General features: G+C 38.4%; 1 protein-coding gene across 5 annotated transcripts in view; it reads left to right on the top strand.

Annotated features, from left to right (window-relative positions):
- Positions 1–27690, top strand: part of LOC145283573 (equilibrative nucleoside transporter 1-like) — a 234456-nt gene that overhangs the window by 23436 nt on the left and 183330 nt on the right. For all 5 annotated transcript variants that reach the window (XM_080132489.1, XM_080132491.1, XM_080132492.1 and 2 more), the window contains exons 6-9: positions 9623–9717; positions 13574–13624; positions 19134–19219; positions 20079–20127. In XM_080132489.1, the coding sequence (XP_079988615.1) occupies positions 9623–9717; positions 13574–13624; positions 19134–19219; positions 20079–20127 (281 nt within the window). The remainder of the gene's footprint in view (positions 1–9622; positions 9718–13573; positions 13625–19133; positions 19220–20078; positions 20128–27690) is intronic.

Here is a 27690-nt window from a genome sequence, read left to right on the forward strand (position 1 = left end):
CAGGATCAACTCAGAAATGGCCCCGGGTGTGTCCTTCAAATTAGCTGGTCACACATGCTGAGTGTTACGTTCAAATGCTTTCTTTGAAATGTCTTGTATGAGTGCTGTCAGTATTTCTGCAAATATTAAAGAGGTCGGGCTCAGCCTGTTAATGATTAGACTATCTGCCGCACTCAATATCATATTGTTCGGTCTAGCTGACGCACCAGGAGGATGTCTCTAGTTAAGACGATACACGGGAAATCAGTTTTCTGAAGACATGTCTCCAAAGTGCATAGATTATTGAAACCATATCCTACAGTCCTATTAGATGAAACATAATTTTCTATATTCCGACAGTTTACAGCCTATGTGGCGGCGACCCCGTGAGAAGTACAAAGATAAGTGTGTCATGCCTACAGTCAAGCATGGTTGTGTGTATGTCATGGATTGTGGCTGTATATGTGTTGCAGGTGTTGGTTTCATTTAATTGAGAGAAACGTGTACTCCAGCATGTACTGAAGCAGAGCCTGACTCCCTCCCTCCAGAAACTGGGTTGCAGGGTAGCGTTCCAGCATGACAATTACTACCCTAGAAACCTAAAAAAAAAACTACTGCTTTACTGAAGAATCTGAGGGTAAATATGATGGAATAGCCAAGCAAATATCACATCCTGAACCCAATAGAACATCTTCAGGTGATCCTCAAGCGGAAGTTGAAATGGCGCAAAGCTTCAAGTATCCGTCAGCTTCACGACATATTTATGGAGAAGAAAAAGAGTGAAGTACCGATAAATACCATGTCCAGGAGATTAAAACCAATTCTAAAAAATGATAGTTGTCGGACAAAATATTGACGGATGACATAGTGTATGTTAATATCGACAACTTTATCTACATGAATGTACTCATTTTGTTAGCAGGAGTTTAGCTTTAAATAGTAATATTCTGAATTATTATGAGGATAAAATGAATTGCTCTATTATATAAGCTGCGCACAGACTATCAAAGAACTACATCGTACCATACTTTATGACAACATGGGTAAAACAAAACCAATGAGAGGCAATCATGAACACAGCAATGGCATACAGAGTAAAAATGTATAGGCTTCGAAATCAACGGCGTCATCTGCGGAGAATGGCTAACAAAGAATAACGAGGAAGTCTTCGTACCAAACCCGCAACCATGGTTCCAAGCATACATAGACAAAGGCCAATTCATAGGTTACGGAAACCTGGAAGGTTTAACAGACGTACGTAACAATACTTTCAGAGACATCCACCCAACCGTAGGAACCATGGCTGAACTATCACATTACATATACAATTACGGAATACAGATCCGTATTCTAAACAAATTACCTGTAAGCAAAAAAATAGCAAACGGAAACAACTCCTGTGACGTAGACATGTACCTACTACACGACTGGCGGGACATGCCGCACCACAAAATCAGACAGGGAGATTCGTTCGCACATAAATGGGACAACCCGAGCCTCCAACGACGCCCATTAACAACCATAATGAGCGAAGGTAATTCCACTATACAAGGCGCCCTTATGTCACGACCAGGTCTGATGGAAAGCACCATACAGAAGAAGTTAAAAACAGCATGGGACTGCCGAGTAGCAGTCGCTACAGCACCATGCTATGGGACGCTAGCTCAACATGAAGAGGAGAACTTGGCGCACGGCGCAGTGCGAAAACGAGGGCGAACGGAAATACAGGAGGACCTCGTCCAGACGGAAGTGTGCGACCTCAACTTCGACCACATGAAAGGACGAAAATCAAACACAGCACAAAAAGAAAAAGAAAAAAAGACAGAGACTGGAGATGAAGTACGGTCAGGGGCCATAACAGGATACATACAAACCGACGGTTCCTTCACCGTAGCCAACAGGACTGTGATCAACAAAAAATTATACACTACAGAAGACCCGCCACACATGGTTCTACTAAACGACCCAAACATAGTGCGACCTTCAGCACAAACGGGTATTCTATATTTCACCTTCGAACTAACATACATGCTAGAATTAGAGGTATGGTACGAATCGTTCGACCACCCAACCAACCTACCACTGAACGATCACAACTGCGCTATGGTTGGAATGGACGACGGCTGGCATTACGAAATGTACTACATAGTGCCACCAAAAAAACATCTACACGGACAAAGCTCCAAATCCATGTTACACAGTCACGGGACATTCGTAGCTAAAGATACGTCCACGGGCAGAACAATCGGATACAATTACTGCAATTTCGTAAACAAGTAAAGGACCACGCCCAAAATCAGCATAAAAACATAAAACGTCAGCAAAAACTTAAAACGACGCATTTACATTGAATCCTGCGTCAGCGAAACCTAACACGCAGGAAAAATGTGCAAACCTAGACAATTTTTTTTTATAAATATCACAAACCTGAAACGCCGGCACAGACCAGCACCATGACAGCACAGACGCAACATGAAGTTAAGCAAACCTTCAACGACTACATACTTTCCGACACTACCGCCGGCAGAAAAGTAACGCCTTACACTTGGGTATACAGATGTTAGGCTATATAAAGTGTTTTGTTTTTTCAAAACTCCCTATTCTTTCCGTCAACTTATTATTGAGTACATTCCGATACAATACCTATATAAAAAAACCTGCCATATACAAGAAGTAAATTTGGTTGAAGTTTCATAAAAATCAGCTTACTCGTTTCAGTGTCCATGGCGAAAGATCTCACACACATGGGCACAAGTATAGAAAACATTATTTTTCTATAATAGTTGAGATAATGATAAAACTGAAAATGTTTTAAGATTAATATATATATATATATATATATATATATATATATATATATATATCCTCTGTTTATCAAAGTCCGAAAGTCAATAGGAGATAACATTTAATAATATTGTAAATGGACGCTGTAATGGTTTCAAACGATCAGGTAGACAGACTTTTATTACTCAACCGGGCGCTTTGACAATAATTTCTTTACATCGGACTTTTACACAACCACATTTTACTCAGCTGGGAGTTGCTATAACACCTACATTTTCCGAGTATATATTATGCATCCACTCGTAGATATTAGGCAGATAAATATATTACTAGCAGGACCCGTGGATTTTCCACGGTAATTAAAATCTTTTAAAACACATCACTAAGAAATTCCTTATTGTTACATTACAAAAATGAACGTATGGAAGCAAGTAGAACAAAGAACTTTAGTTTAAACTTTTATTGAAGGTCAATGCGATCGTAACTGATGCTGTTGATATTGTCAGGAAGTGCTGCTGATGATTGAGGCGGTGACCGGGACGTCGATCATCTGCTTGGAGTAAGAATAATGGTCAGTCAGCAGGTTCTTGGGAGTCAGACTGTGAATTTAAAATAACTGTGTGACATTGTTGACATCGATTTTGTGAAAGTTCTGATGACCCCAAGTTGTTTAATATTTCAGGACATTTTGGATTACACGTGTGAGTAATGAAAAGGTCACAGAAAACTGCCATTGCATCTTGATGAAGCTGTTTTAGATTCCTATGACTTCCTGTAAATGTAGATGGTAGAATAACTGGTACACCAGAATAACCATCTTCATTCCTTACTAAATGATCCATTAAGCCAAAATATTGAGCAGCTCTTAGTTGACTTTGATAGCTTTTAATGAGGTTAAATAAGCAACCGTCAACTTTTACATATGCAATAGACTTTTCTATTTATTTTGAATTTTATTCAATGAAGATTTGGAAATTCACAAATATTTTTAAGTCGAATTATTGATATAGATTTCAATTAAATAAAATATACTTTAAATCTTTTAATAAGGAATAAATATTTATTTAAACCATTATTATTGAAACAAAGTATTTTACTGCATAAAAAATGGTTATGGGGAAAAGGGTTAACTATTTTGAACCTTCACCTAAATAACCATTTAATGAAAAAAATGTTTAAAATGTTCTTGTATCTGTTTTATAATTTTTGTTAAATAAGAAAAAGCAATAACTTTGATAGCACTATTGTAAGCATCATGCTGAAAGCCATTCTTAATATGAGGAGGGGGGTTAACTATTCTGAAACTACACTTAACAATGTAAAAAAATAAGGGAGAATATATGTATGAACAATAAATATTTCTTCTGTTAAATAAAATATATTGTAAATCTTTTTATAAGGAATAAATATTTATTTAAACCATAATTATTGAAACAAAGTATTTTACTGCATAAAAAACGGTTATGGGGAGAAGGGTTAACTATTTTGAACCATCACCTAAATAGTGATTTAATGAAAAAAAAGTTAATGGCCTTGTGTCTTTTTTTTAATAATTTGTTTTAAAATAAGGAAAAAAATCTTTGATACCGCTATTGTAAGAATCATGCTGAAAGCCATTGGTAATATTGGGAAGGGGGTTTACTATTGTGAAACTTCACCTAACAATGTAATAAAAATAATGGAAAAATTCTTTAGTTAAATAAAATATACTGAAAATCTTTAAATATGAAATAAATATTTCTTTAAATAAATTAAATCGTAAGTAATAAAACAAAGTGTTTTATTTCATATTAAAAAAATTGTTGTGTCCATTTTTTATAGTATTATGTCGGTGGGCATTAGAAGATGATGACTTCCTGTAAAAGAAGCAAAATAAAACGAACAAAACATAAGTAATAACTATGTAAACAAGGTAAAGCTGTATAAATGTTACAAAATTACTCGATTCGGCATTAAATAACACGAAAAAGGATTGATATGCCATAAAACAGAAGCAAAACAGAACAAGACGTAAAATATGTTTTGACTTTGTGTTACTCAGTGTATTTGCGGATGGTGACTTTGGTGATTTATTTAATAAAGTAATTCTTGACTTTTGTAACATGTATTTTTAAACATATTTTTTGTTGTGTAAGGCTCACTCAAAAGTAAATAAAAAAACATAAAGTGGCACAGTAAAAGCAAAAAACAAAAAAAACGAACTCGTAGCGTTAAATGTAAAAAATATATTTATTACTGAATAAAATAGAATAAACGTTCCGTATTACAATAATAAACAGAAGACATCGTTAAAAATGTAAGTAAAAGACTATACTATTTAAACTGTGGAACGATACCTTCTATGTATAATTGTCTTTAAAATAATCCGGAAACATAAATAGACAGTTCATATATTTTTTTTTCTTTGTTCGGGAAGTTTTGGGAAATAAAAGGGTTTAATGATTTTTAACTAATAAAGATTCAACAATAAAGGGAGATAATTCACATTAATTAATGTTTGCGATTGTGATGACGCGTTTCATTAATTAATGTTTGCGATGATGATTACGTGACACCGTACGGACAAGCATATTAATATATAGATTGTATTCAACAAAATGTACTTTCTTTTCAAGAAACTGCTTTGTTTATAGTTTCATTATGCTTTCTCGACAAGCAATGAAAGAAAAATATATTTACAATGGTTGTAGCTAGACAATTACTTTTTTTATTGCATTTGAACCCCAATCAAGACACAGTGTCACTTTGACGTACGGGGATACTATCTGGGACATAATTGCAGGGATATTATGTAGAGAGTTGAGCAGCAAGATGTTCGTTTACATTACACATGAACTTCTGTATTTCAGTACAGTGGGGGAAGCAGGATCCTGGAAGAGAATTCCAAAGTCTAGAAGTTCTGGTTTATAAACTATTAGAGTAAAAGTCTTTCCGGCATCTGCGGATATTTACTGTATTGGGTGGGATTTTGCTGCTTGTGGGGTTTGTCGAGAGTATTTATATCGCGGGCGTACAGGTGCTTGTAATTCGTCGGACCATCTACCATTAACATACAGGCAGAGGGATTCAACATATCTTCGATAGGACACAGGTTGAAGCCTAGATAACAGTTTGGGACCTATCAGGTTGACGAATTTTTTAAAATCCATATTGTTGATCGGACGAAAGTTGTGTACCTGTAAGGTTGTGAACTAAGGCTTGATTAATTATGGACTCAAATATTTTGACGAAAGAGGGAGAAAGCTAATGCGGCGATAATTTAATGTTAGTTTTCTTGCCAGAATTCTTGTAAACTGGTACTGCAGAAGCATTTTTCAGCAGTTAGTAATGCAATATGCATTTGTTGAAAAGTTTGGAAAGAACTGAAACAATCTACATACCTTTTCCCAAAGGTAACCAAAGATTAGAGCCGTACTGAGGCAGTACAAATTTAAATGACGATATAATTACAATAAATATTTTATATGCAATAACTTCAGGATATAACTTTCCTTCCAAGAGTGTTTATTTTTGCTATTTAATTGCATATGCATCACGTATTTAAATTTTGCTAAGTTTGTTTAACTACTCATCCCCTCGTAAAGGGACGTTCTGGGATTTTAGCTTAATGAATTTATTTTCCAATTTTGCAACTAACTTTTGTGTACAAAGATAAGCATTTTAAGTAGTTTCACGTAATTTTTTTATTACATTTTCACCTCAAACAAGGCACATTACCACTTTGTTGTAGGGGGCGCCTATCGGGGACATAAGCATCAGGGGAACTATGTAGGAAGTTGGGCAGCAAGATGTCAGTTCACGTTGCACTTGAACTTCTGCATGTCAGTGCAGTCGGGGAAGCAGGGACCCGGAACGGAATTCCAAAGTATAAGAGAAACTGGGGAAGAAACTACTGGAGTATGCATCTAGGGATCTCTACTGTGAAGGGGTGGGACTTAGCTGCTTATCGAGTTTGTCGAGGGTATGAACAGGCAGAGGGATGCAACATTTCGTCTCTGGGACAGAGCCTTAAGTTTAGCTGACAGTTCAGGACCTATCAGATTGGCGATTCTCTTTTGAACCTTGTCTAGGAGAGAGAGACAAGTGGCAGATGCACCAGCCCAAATATGACAACAACACTCCATATATGGGCGAATGGTGGCCTTATAGGGGTATAGGATACTTTCAGGCATTAGTAGCTTTCTAGCACGGTAGAGAGAATCCACCTTATTCGTAGCGGCCCTGGCAATGTTCTCAATGTAATTGTTCCAACTCATGTTTCCTGTGAACGTTAGGCCGAGGAGTTTAAAAGATGTACTTTTAGATAAAGAGTCATTGGCCATTGCTATTGGCGGTAGGGAAGGATTCTTGTAATTATTGTAGGCAACAAGTTTAGTTTTGCAGCATTGAAGGTGACCATCCATTTTTGTCCCCATTCCACTACGGATCGGAGGTCATCCTCTAGTGTTTCTGCCATTTCTGTCATATATGTTCATTTGTTTTCCTGTCGTGTCTGTTATAGAGCGTGGTGTCCTTAGCATACATTCCCATCTCATAGACAATTTTGTCAGGGAGGTCATTTATAAATATTCAAAATAGCAGAGGTCCAAGGATAGACACCTGATGCACTCCCGCATTTATATCATATTGTTTAGATGTACGACCATCGAGGACAACCTGGATTTTTCTCTTATCTAAGAAGGATCTAATTATAATTATGTTATGTATTCTTCCAGTGATGCCGGAGAATCTTATTTTATTGAGAAGACTCTCATACCATACCCTGTCAAAAGCCTTAGATATATCTAGAGCTACCGCTCTACCCCCTCCCCGCTTTGTCCAGTAACTGGTATATACGTTCTGAGATTACAGTTAGGATGTCTAGTGTGGAACGGGCTTGCCTAAATGCATATTGTTGGTCAGTCAGAAGTTTAGCATCTGTAAGGTGATGGACTAGAGCTTGGTTTATCAAGATCTCAAATATTTTGGCGAAAAGTTGGAGGAGGTTAATGGGGCGATAATTTGATGGGTCAGTTCTTTCGCCAGAATTCTTGACAATACAGAAGCAGTTTTCCAGCAGGCAGGAAAGCAAGGTTCATTAAGGCATTTGTTGTAGAGTTTGGAGAGAACTGGAGCTACTTCGGCTGAGCACTTTTTTAATAGCACAGCTGGGATGAGGTCGGGTCCACATGCTTTGGAAGTGTCAAGGTTTTTTATGATAGCATGCACCTGAGCAGGGGTGATTTTCAGATCGTATAGTATGGCGTCTGTCTGCAAAGGAAAGTCAGGGAGGTGTGGTTAGCAGAGTCCAGTGTGGAGTTGGAGGCAAACCGTCTGACAAGCAAGTTAGCCTTCTCAGTTGCTGAGCAAACAACCTCATGATTGTTGGATAGTGGGGGAATAGTTGATTGCCCATTAGTTACTACACTGTTGTAGATTTTCCAGAAGTCTCGGGTTCCTAATTTCTGTGTTCGATGCGTTTTTGGGTGGTTTCAGTAAATTCCCTCTTAGCTGACGCTATTTCTTTCTTACAGTAATTTTGGCTTTTATGTACTTCTGTCTGTTTGAACTGGGCTTATGTCGGGTAAATCTGCGGTATTCATGCTGCCATTGCGCTATGGCAGCTGCACAAGTTGAATTGATAATTGGGGAGAGTGGGGTTTGCTATAGAATTTTCGTGTGGAAACATGTGCTTTAATTGCGCTTTGCGCCATTCAGTGGTCTAATTAGCGCAATGTTCAGCAGGAAGTGAAAAGATATTTTGCCATGGAGCGTCCCAGATGAGGTCCCTGATCGTTTCCCAGTCAGCCTTTTTATAATATCTCGTTGTTTTGAGCAATGGGTCTTCAGTTTGGGCTCTAGAGTTTAGGACGATTTCATCCATTACCACTGCATGATCGGCGTTCCCAAGAGGGATGTGGGCATTCGTTACACAGTCATCGGGAAGTGTGGTCAGAAACAGGTCTAGAAGTGATGCATGTTGTTCTTGCTGGTCTGGGAAACGGGTTGGATACGTAACTATATGTAATAGGGAATGACATATAGAGAAGTTACGTGTTGTAGTACCAGCTGCGTCTGTGTTAGTAGAAAATCCAAGGCAGTTGCTCTGGTGGACATTGAAGTCACCAAATACATGAATCGACAGTGCCTATCTATTCCTTAAGCAGTTTAGGTTTGCAGACCGGTAATCTGTTTGAGTCACCAGCTCTAGGAAGATTGTCATCCAAGAGATGCCTTCCTCCCCTTAGGTTTAGGTTCAGAGTTTCATTCTCCTATACGGATGACCTGGGAAGGTCTACGGGTCCATCAGTACCGAGAGGGTGTGCCCCGCGTCTGGGTCCTAATCCAGGTATTTCTGCGACCCCGTGAGCATGGTTAGTGTTGTTACTAGCTTAGTTTTAAAGGTCATATATCTACTGAGAGATTATACTCCTCAAAGTGATTACGGGACATTGCCATTTCATTGTTTTTTACTGAAGGAAGGGTTAATAATAGTTCCTGCAGTGGAAGTAGGTATATTTGCAAACAGGTCCGCTGGAAGGAGTTAATATGGCTTTTATATGTTTTTTATGTTTTTCTTTCTTTAAATTTATAATTGAGAAATAAATAAAAAAAGAAAATTCAACAATTATCTTGTTTCCTACAATCAATCGTGATTTTTTTCTTGCAGCAAGCTTGCTTCGAATCAATTTATTACATAATTTTCTTTTAATGAACATTTTTTTCCTTCCAACAACGCGATTATCAGAAATCGGCATATTCTGTACCGGAAACTGCTGTTATTTAAGTATTTGTGGGAATTCATTTTTATAATTCGCCTTTACGGAACACAGAATCCAATTTTAATACGTTTTATGTGTGTGTTTATGATCTGCTTCAGAATGGCCTCCCCGATGCGAATGATCGTGGCAAAGTTGGTGATGCTCATACTTCTAGCAGTAACTATTGCATTGGCTACCGTCGACACAAGTGAATGTAAGACTTTTTCCACATTTCTTCCCTCCAACTAATATGAATTGTAAAAATATGGACCAGGCAGCACCTATTAGTGACCTGCATAAGGGCTTGAATCCGTGCATGCAAACTGAATAATATTAATGTAAGATCGAAATAAAGATATTAAAAATATAGAGATTCGATGTGGACTCAGATTGGAACCTCGAAAAACAATTCGTAACACGGAATGTATTTTAACAATAGATTGATAAACGATACAAGACACAGGGAAAAGTTGTGACGTAGGCTAAGCTTATTTGTGAGCCGGGTATCGTTAGAGTCCCATATCCACGACAATACTTGAATCTCGATGCATATATTATTTTGAAATCATCAGTCAATGTGTATAGAAATGGTCCTATAACACAAAAAGGAAAAATGACTCCACAATGTAAATAAGTCGAAAACAATGATAATAGAACATTAACGATCTGTATGATTACTGTAAATTAGTTCAGAGAAGTAATGTGAAACTCTTACAGTTGGATATCGTTGTCGACAATTGTCGAGGGGTGTAACTAATGATTCTGGTAGCTATGTTATTATTTGTGAATGTAAATTAACGAAACAGTTCTTTATGTACTATATAATACTTTGACTGTAGACATTCCCCACTGGACGAAAGTATCTAGGATTGCAACAACATATGCTAAATATAACTTTAATACATCCAGCCACAATCTTATGTAACTATCGACCACCATTGCATTCACGCCTGTTCATGATACGAAAATACTGCATTAAATCTTAGGAGAGCCACCATCACAATCGGAATATCTCCTGAGAAAGTAATTATGGTTTTCTCTTCTTAATATTTACTACTACTACCGCTACCAGTTTACACCGGGTTCAATTCACTATTTTCCACCCATATTCTGGTTGGACCGCTATTAACTGGTTATTAGATACCTAAACAAACAATCATCTTTACATTTTATAAATGAGAAAATATTAACGTCTCTCTACACTGACTCCGGCTATTCGGTTGGCTGAGATCTTCTCGTCCTTACATTCCGGAATACTGAGTTCACATCTTAAATGACGGATAAACTAGCTTAAACATATATGGCGATTCAATGATTCCTTTACATCGCCATGAATGAGTTCTACATCCTCAAGTCTCTCTCTCTCTCTATCTCTCTCTGTCTGCCCTCTCTCTCTCTCTCTCTCTCTCTCTCTCTCTCTCTCTCTCTCTCTCTAAAAACATACAAAGGAATAAGCTACATACTTTATTTATATTTCTTTAAAAACCGACACGGCAATAAAAATAAACTTATCTCAGTAAACATTTATATTCTACATTCGTTCGTCTCTTTCGCTCCTCTCTTTCTTTCTTTCTTTCTCTCTCTCTCTCTTTATATATATATATATATATATATATATATATATATATATATGTATGTATGTATTATATATAAATGAAACCAACAATTTACAGTTTATATACTAAAAATGTCTACTTGTGTGTGTCTCATCTCGACTATTTGAAACGTTTGTGTGTGCGAACATCTGCGTCTGTTTGTGTGTTTGTGTGTGTATGCTGGTGTGCGTGCGTTTGTTTGCATATTGTGTTTATTTGTTTGCGGGTGCTGTTTTTTTTGTGTTTGCGTTTTTGTTGATGTGTTTTTGCGTTTGCGTCTGTGTGCGTGTGAATGCGCGTACCTTTGTGTAAGTGCGTATCTTTGCGTGTGTATGTGCATGTGTGAATTCGAGTCTTTTTCAGTTTGCTTCTGTGTGTATGTTTTTTTGTGTGCCTGTGTTTGTGTGTTGTGTGTGTGCTTGCGTTTGGGTGCGCGTGTGTTTGCGTGTTGTGTGTGCGAGTGTTTGTGCGTTTGCGTGCGTGTGTGTGTGTACGTGTGATTTTGTGTGCGTTTGTGCATGTGCCCATATTTGCGTGTGTATTCACGTGTATATGATTGTTTGTGTGTGTGTGTGGGTGCATTTCCGTGCGTGTGTGTGTGTGTGTGCTCGTGCGTGCGTGCGTGCGTGCGTGCGTGTGTGCGCGCCTGTTCGTTGCGTCAAACAGAATACGCCACGGCAATATGTGGTACATCTTTTTATTTTTGTCAAAAGAAATAATTCAAAGAAAGTATACGAAAGGTTAATTAAAATTAACAATTAAAATAGTAAAACAATTATTGTTCAGTACAAAATTCAGATGGAATTCTATTATAAAAAGATATAACATCAATTACTGGCCAGACACGAAAAGTATTTACAGGGCTGAACAATCAATTACCGCACTAGAAAAGACGGCATGATACCATTTCCATTTAATAAAAAACTGGTTTTCTTTTTTGTTGCAGACCATCTACTTGTTGGCCAAGAGCGACAGGAGATTTCTTTCATGTCTAAATTAAACACAATGTTCAACGAGCGAGATCGGAAATGCACCGTTGTACAACTCATACTCTCTACCGATCAGGTTATGACAACAGGATCATTGTTAGCACCCTCAAAATGCAACGCTTGAAGGCACAGCTCATTGGATTAGACGATTCGTTGGAGGTGATGAAACTGAGGCTAAAGGCCAAGAACACCGCCACGAAGCGCTGGACCAAGGAATTTATCGTAAAGGTTCAGACAATAATCCATAACACTCTCCATCGATCTATTTATCAGATTGCCAAAGATTTGGGCGTCTCACATACAACTGTGAATGCATGTGTGAATGTCGTACAGGTCCCAGGCATGCCAGATTTTGAATGAGAAAACCTTAGACTAATCAAATACGTCAGGTTGCTCAACAAAGTGAAGCATCCCAATGCATATGTGTCAATCTGTGGAGGAACGACCATAAACATCGCTTTTATTTAAAAAAATGTTTTAGTAGTGCTGTCAAAATATGAACTGTCATTTAGTCTCAATACTTGCACCAAAAAATTAATATTAGCAAGATATCAGTAGACTTTAGTCCTTGACAGTGTTATAGAATACGAAACATGAATATTATGACGATTCCGTCTCAGTTGGGAAGAAATCATTCATCTAAGTTTATGTGTATATCTATAAAAGGTACGTGTGTTGATGTACAGCTTATTAAACTAAGCATGTTGGTTTTCTTAGAAGGCAAATTAGCGGCCGTGCAATTGGATTGAAAGAAAAAGAGAGGGACGAATGGCTGTAAAACAGTGACACAATATATTATACTAAAGATATAAAAACTAATACTAAACACTAACTATACTAAAGAGATAAAAAATGGCAGAAACTGATGAAATATTTTTATTTACCAAATGAAATAGAAAAAAGCCCAGGTTGCCATAGTCGGAGACAGAGGGGCAAAGAAACCTGTTAATATTATTATTCCATTAATATCCCATCTACCCATAATATCTAATATTATTAATACATTATGATCCCATCTACTGCTGCTTGGGTAGGGGTAATTGTTTTTTGTCTAGAGATAAATCTTCCGAGCATTATTTTATTGCGAGAAAGAGTAATATTTGTTTGTTCGTCACCATTAACCTGATATTACCTCCTTCCTTGAAGTAAATGGTCTAGTATTCATTCTATTGTAACGAACCAATATCCCATAGCTCACTGCTTTGTTTTGGCACAGCATTGAAACTCTCCTATTCTTTTGGAATGGTCCTCCATGGTATCAGCTATGTATTTATCATGTTGTGTGATATTTGGTTTATTATAATACAACAAATTTACAAGGATTTATCATACTACAGAATATAGTGTAATATATAGAGCTTTATCGTATATATTTGGATACGCACAAATGAAGAGAAGGGTATATTTTTAACGGTATTGTTCATGTTACTTTCGAGAAATTTAATCTTTCTTTTAATTTAAAATGATTTGCTGTCTTTCATTTTAGATGTGGTAACATTTTTCATCGTTACAATGGTGATAATCGTATTCACTAACGGTAAGTTAATAGGTTTTATAAGATTTGATTTTTTTTTAATGTGAAATGTAAAGACACATACCCCTAGCATAAATGTTATTATTTATACAAGAAGAGCCTGTGGAAATTCCACAGCGGTATTATTCATATGTAATATCTTGCTGCTGGGAATTCTGTTGACGTCTAGCGTGAATTGAGGAACCCGCGATATTAATGTGGCTTTTTTTGTTAAGACGGTAACTATGTAACTTAGTAATCTAGTTAATGCATTGTCAGAATATGTCTAGTTATTACGGTTTATCTCCAATATCTTTTTAGAGGTCTGTGACATATTTTCATTGTATAGACTCCCGGCGGGAATGGAAACCGAACGATACCATTATACCATATTTAAACAGAACATATAATACCTTTATATCCTAGCCAAAAGATCAAGATGGTTTATTTAAGTTTCACGTATGGCTACAAAAGTGACATCATTTTTTAAATGTCTTAACATTGGGTCTTTGGGGATCGGGAAATTCTATTACAATGGATAACATAATACGAACATTTTATTAGCCTATCTATATATTAATGATTTCATGACTACAGTAGAATCTCCCGATCAAATAATCTATAATCTGAAAAGCATGACACTCGTACTTAATAGATTAACAGGTACCAATAATCTAAGGTTCTCACCATTTTATAGAAATCATGTATAACGTGACATCCTTAGCACGTATAAAGACCATGATCATTTCGTTATTCATGCAGTTAGAATGTGCATGTGTGAGGAAATCATACATGTAATCCACGAACATAAGTTAACACAAAAACCATATAAAACAATTTAGATTCACACATCACAGTATTAGCCAAACGTAAAATAAAATAAACATTTGTTAGAAAATAAAAGTTTAACGAATAGGAAGTTTATTATAACCTAAAATATAACTAAATTCATCAGCTAAAGTAATAAAATTGATACAAATACACATGAATCAAGTAGGTTTATATTAGGCATTAAGATGTTTAAAATAAGCGTATCTCGTTATACACCATTGCACTATTATATAGACTTTATATATATAAATATAGAATTTATGTATATAAATGAGGCAGATTCTCGGAAGTTTTTATAATAATACTAGCAATCGGTGCCCGGCGTTGCCCAGGTGTTTTGAAGTGTATGCTGAGGAAAAAGAAAACGGTAATTTTTTTTAAACTTTGACCCCTATTATGACCTCTTAACATTTATTGTTTAGGGATCAAGTAAAGTTAATAAGTTAGATCCATGTCCAAGGAATCTATATATAAAATATCACGTGTTTAGACCCTAAATTGTAGGAGGAGTTTGGTAGAGTTCTCAAAGATCAAATTGTTGAATATTGACCACGTAATCGCCAAATTTCTGTCGAAAACCTATCACATCGATTTTCCCAAATCTCAGTACCCTGTATATCAAATTTCGAATCTGTAGGCTTAAAATTGACAGTTTTAGCGTAGGGAAATGCACACAGACGCACAGACACACACAGACACTATCACTTATATATATATATATATATATATATATATATATATATATATATATATATAAGCATAAACATCATATATAGAAGGATAATAGTACGCCATATATATAACAAAAAACATTATTTACTGAAGTGAAAGGAAAACCCGGGGGAACTATACCCAAAAATAAATCTATATTTTTTTGTGTGTATTGATAGTCTTATCAACACCCCTTTTTTCTATTTATTTAAAAAGAAAATACAACTTGGTTATTTATGAGTCGTGGAATTGCATTCATCTACAAAAGATCTAGCTAATGTGCATATTTTTTATCGTTTTTAATTAATTCCCTATTAGTTTTTTTTCGGTTCTCTTATACGATGATCATTTTATTTAACTATTACGTGTAATTATATTCATACAGATATTCTATATGATTTATATTTGCGTAATATTTGCGTAGAAATGAAGAAAATCAAATTTACTGTGTATTTATCGTGTTGCCATAACAACGTGACGTAGCCAAGGACGGTAGTGGACGTGAATGTGTGTGCGTGTGTGCGCGTGTTTTCGTGTTGTGTTTATATTATGCATATTGTTTCGTATCTTATCAACTTCTTCGAATCTATGTGTACAGTAATACAAATCCGAAAAAAAATTGGTTTGCGATCTGATACATCCATTTTTTACATTAACCATTTAACCACTGTCACTTCAGCCACCTCACAGTGACGTGGAAAATGAATAAGAATCTTCTTTAGATGCACGTTACATCAGGTAAGGTTTTAATTATATATATATATATATATATATATATATTAACAGGGAGAACCAGCAGTGCGCGAGAGATAATAATAATAATAATAATAATAATAATAATAATAATAATAAATGCTTTCCCAGAGTGACTCAGGTCTACAATGCAGTATACTTTTCTCTGTAGAAAACATAATGTTTATTTTATAAAATTATGGTTATATATGGCTAAAAATAAAGTTTACAATACAAACGTAAACTACTATAGTTTAATTGTACTCTAAACATACAAATTAAGTTCGAACGATCCCCTGCCATGTCAAACAATCTACAACTGGTTTTATATACCAGCCTTTTCATAATTGTGCAATTATAAGACTTCTCAAATGAACTTGTAATGTTAGGATGTATAAGCCGTAAACTTTAGTCAAAGTTCCTTCTTTCATCGGATTATTTCGATTATCGTCTATCGATACTTATCGAACTCGTTCCGATACAAGTTCTTTTCTAAGAAAACTTTCAGACACAGAATGTGCATTTGTGTTGAATTTTAAAAACCGGCTTAGCCGTTTAGGTATTTATAGAGAACGCTCACACAGGGACAAAGTTGCTTTTATATAATATTTATACATATATGTACATATATATATATATTTATATATATATATATATATATATATATATATATATATATATATATTTAAGAACTACATTAGAAGGAACAAATACTCATACAGTTACTTATTTGTCCGAGTGTTTGGAGGTGTGTTGAACATGAAAAAAAATGAATTAGGCAGGCACGCTTCAACCCGTGACGCGAAATCGGAAAATAAAGTGAAAGAAAATCTGACGTCTTAGCCGAGGTCTCCGTTACGGGGCCGGGAGTAAACAGCGTTTAAATTAATCGAATCAATCTAACGGTGACAATGACTTGCTAAAATGTCGGCGAAAAAAAGTAACCCCTTCCTTGTACAAAATGGCTTAATTTAGGGTGAAGGAATTAATGTTTGGACATGTTTTCGATATTTGTCGCCCGAGATATCGATCTTAAAAACGATAACGATCTTTTCAGGATCTGTCGTCTCTGTCGAAAGTTTCTGCGAGACATACATACATACGTACATACATACATACATTTGAACAGACAGCTGAGAATTATATAATAGATGACTTGCATTCTATTTTTTCGACCTCAATGTTGGAATATAATTACATGATAATTAATTTATTGTAGTTTTTGAAAACAGGGCAACTCCTAAGTCAAAAATAATGATTAAAACGATATCCTCCGAGGAGTAGGATTCTATGGTTACCAGGCTAGCAATCATTGACTTTTGTGTCATAGAACATATGAGTAATATGTCACGAGTACATTATAGACATTTTATCATAGAAAATACTTGCCTTTTCATATATTTTACAGCTGTATACACGGTCAGCATTTATTGTTTCTATTTTGAAACGTATTTCATTTTAAACTTTTACTATTAGCGTAATAATTGTAATATTTGTGGCAGCATTTTAAAAATTCTAGTATAGTTTCAATTAATAAAATTAAAATATAATTATAAAATAATTCTTATAAAACGCATGTGTTATTATTTTATATTGAAACTGAAAAATATGTATCTGAAGATAGTATATCTATTTATATAAAATAAAGGAGTAAAAGTTAAATTGTGTTCTCTCTCTCTCTTTCTCTCTCTCTCTCTCTCTCTATACATACATTATATATATATATATATATATATATATATATATATATATAATAGTTTAATCATGTATGGGAAAATTAAATGAGTAATTGTATTGTTAAATATTATGGCGAGGGAATATTTGTTCATCTTTAACCTGTATTAATAATTAATTCCCCTATTACATGATAAATTCGTTAAACCTTGATATATTATAATTACTCGCAACCTTGATATATTATAATTACTCGCTTGAACCCAACTATAAGTATAACTTCTTAATTTATGAATCTTTAACAATTACTAATATACTTATTTCAAAATAATTTTACCGGATTAATCTAATCTGATAAATATATTAACAAGACTTCATTCCAGTACATTAGATCGCCTTGATAGGTTCTCGCATATATATTAGGTGCACATACAAAAAAATTAAATATCCCCTTAATTAATATCATAATTAAACTTTATTCAGCCGGTAAACGGTAGCCTATTGGATACGGTACTTGTTAATCGATTGCTAGTATGTATATTTAAATATATATACATAAATATGTATGTAAATATATATATATATATATATATATATATATATATAAATATATATTTATAAATGTATATATATATAAATGTATATACATAAATATATATATAATATATATAAATATATATATGAATAAATATATATATATAATTATATATACATATATAAATAAATATATATATAAATATATACATATATACATATATATATATATTTATATATATTAATATATATATATATCTATAAATGTATATATTAATATATATATATGTATATAAATATATGAATATATATAAATATATATAAATATATATATAATTATATATATAAATATATATATAATTATGTATATATAAATATATATATATATAAATATAAATATATATAAATATAAATATATATATAAATATATATAAATATATATATAAAATTATATATATAACTATATATATAGAGAAATATATATATATATAACTATATATATATAGAGAAATATATACATATATATATATATATATATATATAGCTATATAAATATTTATTTCAAGTATAGTATAGGCAGTACTGCTATTATACTTTGTTGAAGTATTTTCTCTAGTTTCTACATGTATTATTAAAAAAGGGTAACCTGATGACGAACAGAAACCAAAATACATTTAAAAGTTTTTTTTAATTGTGATCTAATGTTTTAAACAAAAAAAACGCATAAGCGAAAAAGGGGCAAATAAGGAGTCGGTTAGAGAACAAATCTACATGAAGACGTCGTTCGGTGGAAACTCTTAAAAATAACGTCGAGTATAGATCTTAAGGACGCATATCAAATATAAGTTTAAATATCAAAGTTTTACCAACAAAATTGAAAAAAAATATAACGAAATTAATTCATACATTTTGTAATATTCTATTTGTGTAAAGTGCTTTGTCTCTATTAGAAATAATGTGATGTTATTAATTAACTTCCAAACCGTTTATATACTTAAAAGCACGCAGAAATTCTTATAACTAAAACATTTCTATTTTTAATACGCTCTAGGAGCTTCAGCGATATACACCAACTGCTTATTTGGTATCGGCTCTATATTACCAAGACGGTTCATCACGGCAGTTATATCCGGAACGGTGAGTAATTTTTTACATATCTTTTTATAAGTGAGAGTTATGTTTCACATATCTAGTAATAAGTGTGACTTAGTGTCTGTCAAAACCGGTTCTATACTATTGCTATCATGTAATGATCAATCCAATTTTATAATCAACTTAAAAGGCACCCGATACTCTTAGGGACTCTCCGCATCTATGACGTGTGAAGAAACTTTTAGGATGAATGCTTTTGTGATGCCAATATCGTTAGAAGCTTTTAAGACCATCTAGATTGAACTTGCTCTCATCAGAAATCCGGACTGTCTTCCAATTCTTAAGATTCCATGTTTGTTATTCACGACCAAACCATATGCGGTCCACCTTGTGACGTGGAAGCAAGCGAGGAATGTCTTGATGCTTTTGATTTACCCTGCTTTTTGCTGTCGTTTGATGGTTACTGAACTGTAATCAACATCAGTAACTGCTATGTATTGACTCAAAGAAAGTCCCATGTATTTTTAACCACCCACATTATTCTCCTAATCAACGCAGGTGAAATATTTGTGGATTTTGCTTTTCCATTATTCTCACTGTTCATTAAATAATTTTAAATCACACTCATTTTGCTGTGATTTACCTTAACTGCGATTTCTTGCAGTGACAAACCTTGCTCATGGAAATCTTGAATTCGAGCATGCTAAATTTTGGTGAGTTTGCTTTATTTGAGTATAGTGACACCTTTATGCAGGGACTACTAATCTGAAATTTTAAAGTCTAATATAAGCATAAACAAAACAAACACACAGATAAACGGGCAGGCAGGTAGGCAGACAAATTGTATTATACTCTGATTTTAATGTTTTCAATATAAATTTCATTTTCTTTTTTGATTTTTCAGAATATGGCCGGTGTTCTAACATCAATCTCATCAATCGTCAGTATTGCAAGTAAGCTTGTGTTTTAATTTCAAATAATTAATAATCTTGCAAGAAACTGAAAACTTTTGCACCACCAGCTCTCATAAAGATTGAAATCCAGATATAACGATATCAAGCCACGTGTATAAAATTTGGTGAAAATGCACTGGGTGACCACCCGAATATTTACCTTTAAGAAGTCGTTGTTTTTTTAATATCCAAATGTTTACAGCTCTAGTCGGGTCTGCTGCTTTAAAAAACACATGTAATAGTGTCGCAGACTAGAATTATGTAAAATAATAGCACGGGGAAAAAACAATGCTTTCGGGTAATAGTTTAATGGCCACCGTGTTTCTTGCTATGCAAAACAGCCGGTAACACACTGAGCATGACCCCCCCCCACGACTCCAAAAAAAAAAAAGAAAAGACAAGCGAACATTTTTTTTTTTACAGACATCTATTTATTTATTTTTCCAAGAAAGGGTTTGGGTAAATACCCCCCCCCCTTTTTTTCTTCTTTCGTTTTTTTTTTTTAACACAGAAGGAAAATGTGTTTTTCTTAACAAGGAAGAAAAAGTTGAGGTTAATATTATTTTTTGTTTTTTTTGTTCAAGGAAGGTTTATTGTTTTTATTTCGGGGAAGGAAGTTTTTTTTTTTAACAAGAAATCTCTCCAAGTTCCGACTTGTGTCTGTACAATGCAGCAGCCTGTAAAAAAATTATGCAAAAGTTTCGTCTTGTCTGTCTCACTCCTTATAAATAAATACCTGGCTAGGTATTGCTGCATGAATTCTGCTCGAATACCAGGCCGCTTAATCCACTGTTTTACGTCTAGCCACATTCGTTCTACATTTTGTGTGTGGATGCTGGGATCCTGAGGGTCCACAAAATTTTCTGAGTGGTTTATGGTGTAGTGTGGAAAATGCCGGTCGAGATTAATATATGCCTTCCAACAATCACTGAAAATTATTGAGCCCGGAAGGATAAACTTGTGCACCAACGGAATCAGAGTTTTGGCGTCCCGTTTTTCATCTGAGTCAGTCAACGCAACGACGAACCTTTTTTTTTAAATTCTTTGTATTCCGCCGAAAAGCCATATCTGATTAGCCATCCTTCCTCTATTATACTTTCGGCGCACGATAAGGATTTCGTCGATTTCGACAGCTATCCCGTCGCCTCCAATGGGTTCCTGGTTGTTAAGCCAGTCCTCACAGACCTCGTAACAGAAGGACCGCCAATCAACTGAGGAGTGGTGACTGGTGCGAAATCTCCAGATTTTCGCGTACTGTCCGGTGATTCCAAATAGTGCTTAAAAAATTATTGACGAACATTATTACTTTCCACGCTAGCATCCGAGCAATGAATGTTCATGGTGTTTCGGCGACAGTGAAACATCAATATTTTCTTTCTTTTGGGATTTTCCAACTTTTGTGTAGTGCGTGCTCACCTCCAAATTCGTTTACCTTCTCGAAACGAACACTCATTTTTGCATTGCGGACAGGTAACGCTTGTCGGCGAAACACCATGTTTTCGCAAAAATTGCCTGCTCGTGTCTTCTTTGTGAAATGTCTGTATCGAAATATTTGTTGCTACAACCGTAGCAGGAATCGACAGTATTGGTATTCATCATTTTTGGCACTTGAAGAAAATGTTAAAATAACTTTTTACAGAAATAAAAAAAACAAACAAAAAAAATATAATGGAAAGAAATAAATGTATAAAGAACTGTATAAAGAGATAAATATATAAAAAAAATAAAACTTTTTTTGCACAGAAAAGAGTAAGAACATTTTTTTTAGAATTTAATTTCGCGTGGTTTTTTGTTTGTAGTAAAGGCTGAAACTGAAGAAAAAGAAATCTTCTGCTACAATCACTGACAATTTCTTGGCCTTCGGGACAAGATCAAAGTGTAGTATCTGTTCTCTGATACATACACAGCGATAGGCAGTCGTGTTCTGGCGACACATTCTCGTGCCCGGAGAGCTTGTTGGGTAGCGTTCTGTCCGCACCCCCACTTTGTCTGTCTTTCTCTGCTCTCCCCCCTCCCCCACGGGGGGGGATCCGAGCTGATAATTTACGACCTTCCCGCGAGGGAGGGTCGGAAACACTTTCTCTCTTCCCTCCACTAACCTCCCACTCCCTCTCTCAGTTCTATCTCCCCTCTTGCCGCCTTTGGCGCCACTTCTTTTTGGCGCCAAAGTCGGCTCCCAATTTGGACGCCGACTCCACGTCACTCATTTTGGTGAATTATACAGAAGAGAGAGAGCTTTTTTCAAAAATGGACACCCCCAGCCCGGGGACCACCAATACAGATACCCCCAGCCAGGAGGCTACCACAAGAAAAACTGCTCCCCAAGAGGACGGCTCCCCAACAGGGGAAGCAAAAAGCAACGGGGCATACCGCCCGGACACGAAACCGAAGGACGCCCCCCAGAAGGGAGAAAACTCACCAGCAGCTCCCCAAGAGGGCGACTCCCCACAAAGGGGAGAAAAAACAATGTTGGACAGGGCATCCCGCTCTGACAACAAAAATCAAGAGGCAGTGGCCCCAAAGGACGATAAGAGAGACAGTGCTCCCCAGGAGGGCTACTGCCCCAAAAGGGGAGCAAATCAAGAAAACGAGGGGGCATACAGCCTAAACCTCCCCAAAACAAAAGGGGCAAAAGCTCCCAAGGACAATGCTCCCCAGGAGGCCGACTCCCCAAAAAGGGAAGTATTTCCTGGAAGAAGTATAGAGCAGGGAGAGTCGGTCCCAAAGGAAAGCGGAAAGGGAAATGCCCCTCAAAATAGCAACCCTTCCGCCAAGGAACAGCAAAAACAGTCCAACCTCACCAAAGATCCAACACCAACAAGAGGGTTGGCATGGGGGAAGACTGTAGAGAAGCAACTGTCCCCTCAAGAGTATAAAGACTTGTACTTGACCAAGTACAGACAATACATAGAGGGGGCAGAAATTAAACCAGTGCCAGGCGCTTGGGAGGCAATCGAAGACAGAGTGCTCTCCCTCATCATCTCGGATATGCCGGAAAACCGCCTCCTAGGGATGAAAAAGGAAGACATGGCAGGGCTCCTACATAAGCTAAATATCCCGGTATTATACCTGTACCAGAGGAGCTACGCCATGTGGGACATCCTCCTACCCACCAAGGAAGATGCAGAGAGACTCTCCCTCCAAGAAATAAAGCATGGGAGAGTCAAACTAACACCTGAATACCAGGGCAAGAGAAGGACTCGGGTGCAGGTATTTAATGTGCCAACCCAAATACCTGCGGAAGTATTAGGATGCCTCTTCAGCCAGTACGGTGAGGTAGAACAGGTGACCCCAATACGGTCAAAAACTGGGACTCACCTGGGCTGCTACACAATAGCAATGAGGCTGAAGAGGAAAGGTTTTCAGGCAATACCACCGCTGCTGACATACAAAGACGCCAGCATAACGGTAGTGGTGGAGGGCCGTCGTCCACACTGTTGGTTCTGCCAAAAGCAGGGCCACATGGCTAGGAGTTGCCCCCAAAGGGTAACCCCTAATCCAATAACCCAAAAGGCGGTCACATCCACTGAGACAACGCCCGCACCAAAACAGGCGGCAACAACCCCTGCAACTGCAGCACCAACCCCAGCTCCAAGGAAAACTCAAACCACCCAGGAGGCCAAGGGGGAAGAATGGAGCACGGTAGTGAGACAAAAGCGGAAACACTTAATCCCTTCTGCCACCGTCCCACCACCAGCCCAAAAATCGAGGCAGGAGCCTCTGCAAATGCAGAAACAACAACAGCCACCGCAGCCAATGCCGCGGAAACAACTGCAGCAGCAACTACTGCAACAGCAAAATCAGCAAGTGCAGCAGAAGCAGCAGCAGCAACGACACCAGCGAGAGCAGCAACAACAAAAACAGCTGCAGCAGCAAATAGAGGAGCAGACACAACCAACGGTCCCCACACCAATCGAGACGGGGATCAAGCGGAGAAAAGACTGCTCCTCTGAGGATGAATCCGCAAGTGAGAGGGAGAGGAACTCAACCTCACCTCTCCCCGGTTCATTCGAAAGAATGAAAAAGAAAAACAAAAGAAGAAAAGAGGAAGAAAAGGTGGCCCCCACTCCCTGTGAACATACACCACCCCTAACAACAAAATCCACTTCCACCCCCAAACCACACACTGCAACAACACCAGACACCGCACCAACACCAGACACCGCACTAACACCAGACACCGCACCAACACGAGACACCACACCAACACCAGACACCGCACCAACACCAACACCAGACACCGCACCAACACCAAACACTGCACCAACACCAACACCAACACCAGGCACCACACAAACACCCGTCCCCACACCAAGGCAAACTGAGCCACTACCCCAAAAAGAAAATGAAAAGAATGAACCGAGGGAGAGGAGAGACTCCTCTGCCTCTTGCAGACCAAAGGTCCTTGCCCCTGAGGAACTATGTTATGTAGACCCTCTATCTGTGGCCACAGACATTTCCCATCGGCAGAGGAAAAACTTAAAACCTCTGCTCGATTACAAACAGATAGAGGGGAAAGATGTAAATATCCCCTCAAATTTCCCGGACGCCCCACTCCTAATAACCTTTGTCAGAACTCCAGAGGCCTGCAAGACCAACTTGTGGACAAGGCTGCAGGCCGCTGAAGGGGCGTTTCCGGGAATTGAACTGGTTAAAAAAAATGACCCTTCTCTTGATGAACTGTCAAAACAATGCAAGGGAAGGGTCCCAGTGTTGGTCCATCCGTCACTCTATAGGGCCCTTAAATTGACCTACCCTTTGGATGTCGGCGGCATTGTGAGAGAAGGTCAGGACATGAAAAACCTGACCACCTTGAGCATTGCACACAACGTCGGTGTCCTTTCCCCGGCTGACTTCGGAGCTGAGTGTAACACACCTTAAGGTAGGTACCATGGCTTTGAATTTGGCTAGTCTGAATGCGAGGGGCTTGAGATCATCGGGCCGGGCGGCTCGCCTCCGGCACGACCTCTTGTCCCTGGGAGTGGATGTCGCTGCGATTCAGGAGACGCATTTCGTTTCCTCTGTGGACTGTCAGGTGCTGGCCCGAGACTTTGAGGTTTTCTCAGCATATGGCAGCCCGCGGGGGAAGGGAGTTTCCGTGCTGGTTAAACGTACCCTGTCGGCGACGGTCGACGTTGTCCATAGAGATGCAGTGGGTAGGCTGGTTGTGGCCGATGTTGCCGTAAAAGATTCTGTGTTTCGGGTGATTGCGGTTCATGCGCCCAGCACCGCTCGTGAGAGGGTCTCATTCTTCAGTCAGCTTGACGCGTTTGTAGATTGTCGGAAGCGGGTAGTGCTAATGGGGGATTGGAATTCCATCTTAGACCCCGACATAGATAAGGTAGGAGGCGGAGCTAGAGGATCGGAGAGGTGCGAGTCCAGCCTGGCTGATCTGATGGCTAGATGCGGTCTGGTCGACAGGTTTCGGGTCGAGCATCCAGGGCGGGAGATGTGGACGTGGACCAATAGTGTTTCCTCCTATCCAAATACTTATTTGGACAGGATGTTAGTTAGGAGAGGCGAAGTAGACTTCTTATCTTGTCCCACGTTCACTTGGCTAGGCCAGACGGACCATAAATTAGTTATGGCCCGGCTGAAGCTAGGAAATAGGCCTAAGTTAGCGGGGTACTGGAAGTTAAACACCTCCCTTCTGGAGAGACAAGACTTCCAAGATCAGTTAAGAGAATTGATTAAAAAGGCACTAGTGGGGGCGGTTACCGGGAGTAAGTGGTGGTTAGGTCTCAAAGCCAAGATCAGAAGCTTCTCCGTCAAGTATGCCCAGCGCCTCGCACTAGATAAGGCCAAGACGAAGAAGAAGCTAGAGCAGAAACTAGCCCAGGCTACCGGGGAGGGTGATAGGGTTAGTCAGGAACTAGCTAAGCAGGACCTTCTACGCGAGACTAGCGAGCGTTACGAAGGCCAAGTAGTTAGAGCTAGGCTTAGAAAGATAGGCAACGAAGCAGTCAATTCTGATGCAGACGTGCGCCGTGAGGTTTCTAGGCGTGGCTCGGACAAATATATTGCAAAAATCAAACATCCGAATGGACGCACCCTGGAATCGACTCGGGAGATCTGCGAGGGGTTTCGAGAACATTTCGAGGAGCGTTTTACGCAGCAGCCCGATCTTCCGGTCCTTGAGTTTAGCGACTATTTGGCCGACTCTCCCCGCCTCGAGGCGGCTAGAGCGGCTGGTTGCGAGGGCCGGGTGACGGAGCAGGAGGTCTTTACTGCGCTGAAGCAGGTCAGCTGTGACAGATCGCCAGGACTTGATGGTCTGCCATACGAACTGTACTTGAGGCTGTCGCCCATGTTTCTGCCTCTTCTGACGGATATGTTCAACCATTGGTTTGCTCAGGGATCCATCCCAGGGCAGGTGACCAAGGGAGTGATCACATTGCTGAAGAAAGGTGACGGGCATGGAGGGGAAGAGTTAGATGACTACAGGCCCATAACTCTGCTAAACACAGAGTTGAAGATTTTGGCCAAGGTCCTGTCGAATCGGCTGCAGGTTGTTATCGACGAGTTGGTTGAACCAGAACAGAACTACGCTGTGAAGGGGAGATCGATTCAGAACAACTTGCACCTGATCCGCATGATCCTAGAGGGGGGAATAGATGACGACACAGAAGCCGCGCTGATAAACTTAGATCAGTCCAAAGCTTTCGATAGGGTCGACCATCGTTTCCTGGCATCTGTCTTAGAGGCCGCCGGTTTTAAACCGGACTTTTGCAAGTGGATCTCCATAATGTATCGGCAGCCCATGGCTGTCGTGCAAGTGAACGGAAAGCGCTCGAAACCCTTTGTTATCTCTCGGTCGGTTCGTCAGGGTTGTCCGCTGTCGCCCCTGCTTTATGTCCTGGCTTTGGAGCCTCTTCTCCGCAAGCTGAGACATGGGGAGGCAAATTCGGCCCTGCGCGGAATGGCTCTGCCTGGCGGCTCAGCTGCCAAGGTATCCGCGTTCGCCGATGATGTCACGATCTTCGTGTCGGGCTCCAGAGACATTGAGGTCGTGTCGGAGGCACTCACACAGTACGAAAGAATTACAGGGGCCAAGATAAACCGCAACAAGTCGGTAGGACTGCGGTTGGGCGCATGGAGTGGCAACGCAAACCTCCCTGCGCCCTTCAGCTGGACAGATGGCCCGGTCCGGATCCTCGGCGTGTGGTTCGGACCGGGTCTCCAGCTTGACAAGAATTGGTTGGAGGTACGGTCAAAGGTGGAGGCTGCAGTCAGTTCGTGGCTTCCTAGGAAACTTTCCTTAAAGGGTAGAGCTGAGGCGTGCGCCACTTACGTCTTTCCTCTCATCCTTTACCGACTGGCCGTACTTCCCCTGCCTGCACAACACCTAAAAGCTCTCGTCGAACTCTTGTCCTCGCTCCTTTGGGACAGAGGAAGACACTGGGTGAGCAGACAGGTCTGTATTCAACGTCCGTGTGAGGGAGGCTTGGGAATGCCGGACTTGAAGTGTCATCGAGATGCTGAGAGACTGGCCTTCCTGAGCAACTATATGCAGGAGGACCAACCGTGGCACCCCGTGGTTACTGCCGCCTTCCCCGACCTCGT

This window comes from Euprymna scolopes, chromosome 8 (genome assembly GCF_053919585.1).
Source record: "Euprymna scolopes isolate OS-2025 chromosome 8, ASM5391958v1, whole genome shotgun sequence".
NCBI lineage: Eukaryota > Metazoa > Mollusca > Cephalopoda > Sepiida > Sepiolidae > Euprymna > Euprymna scolopes.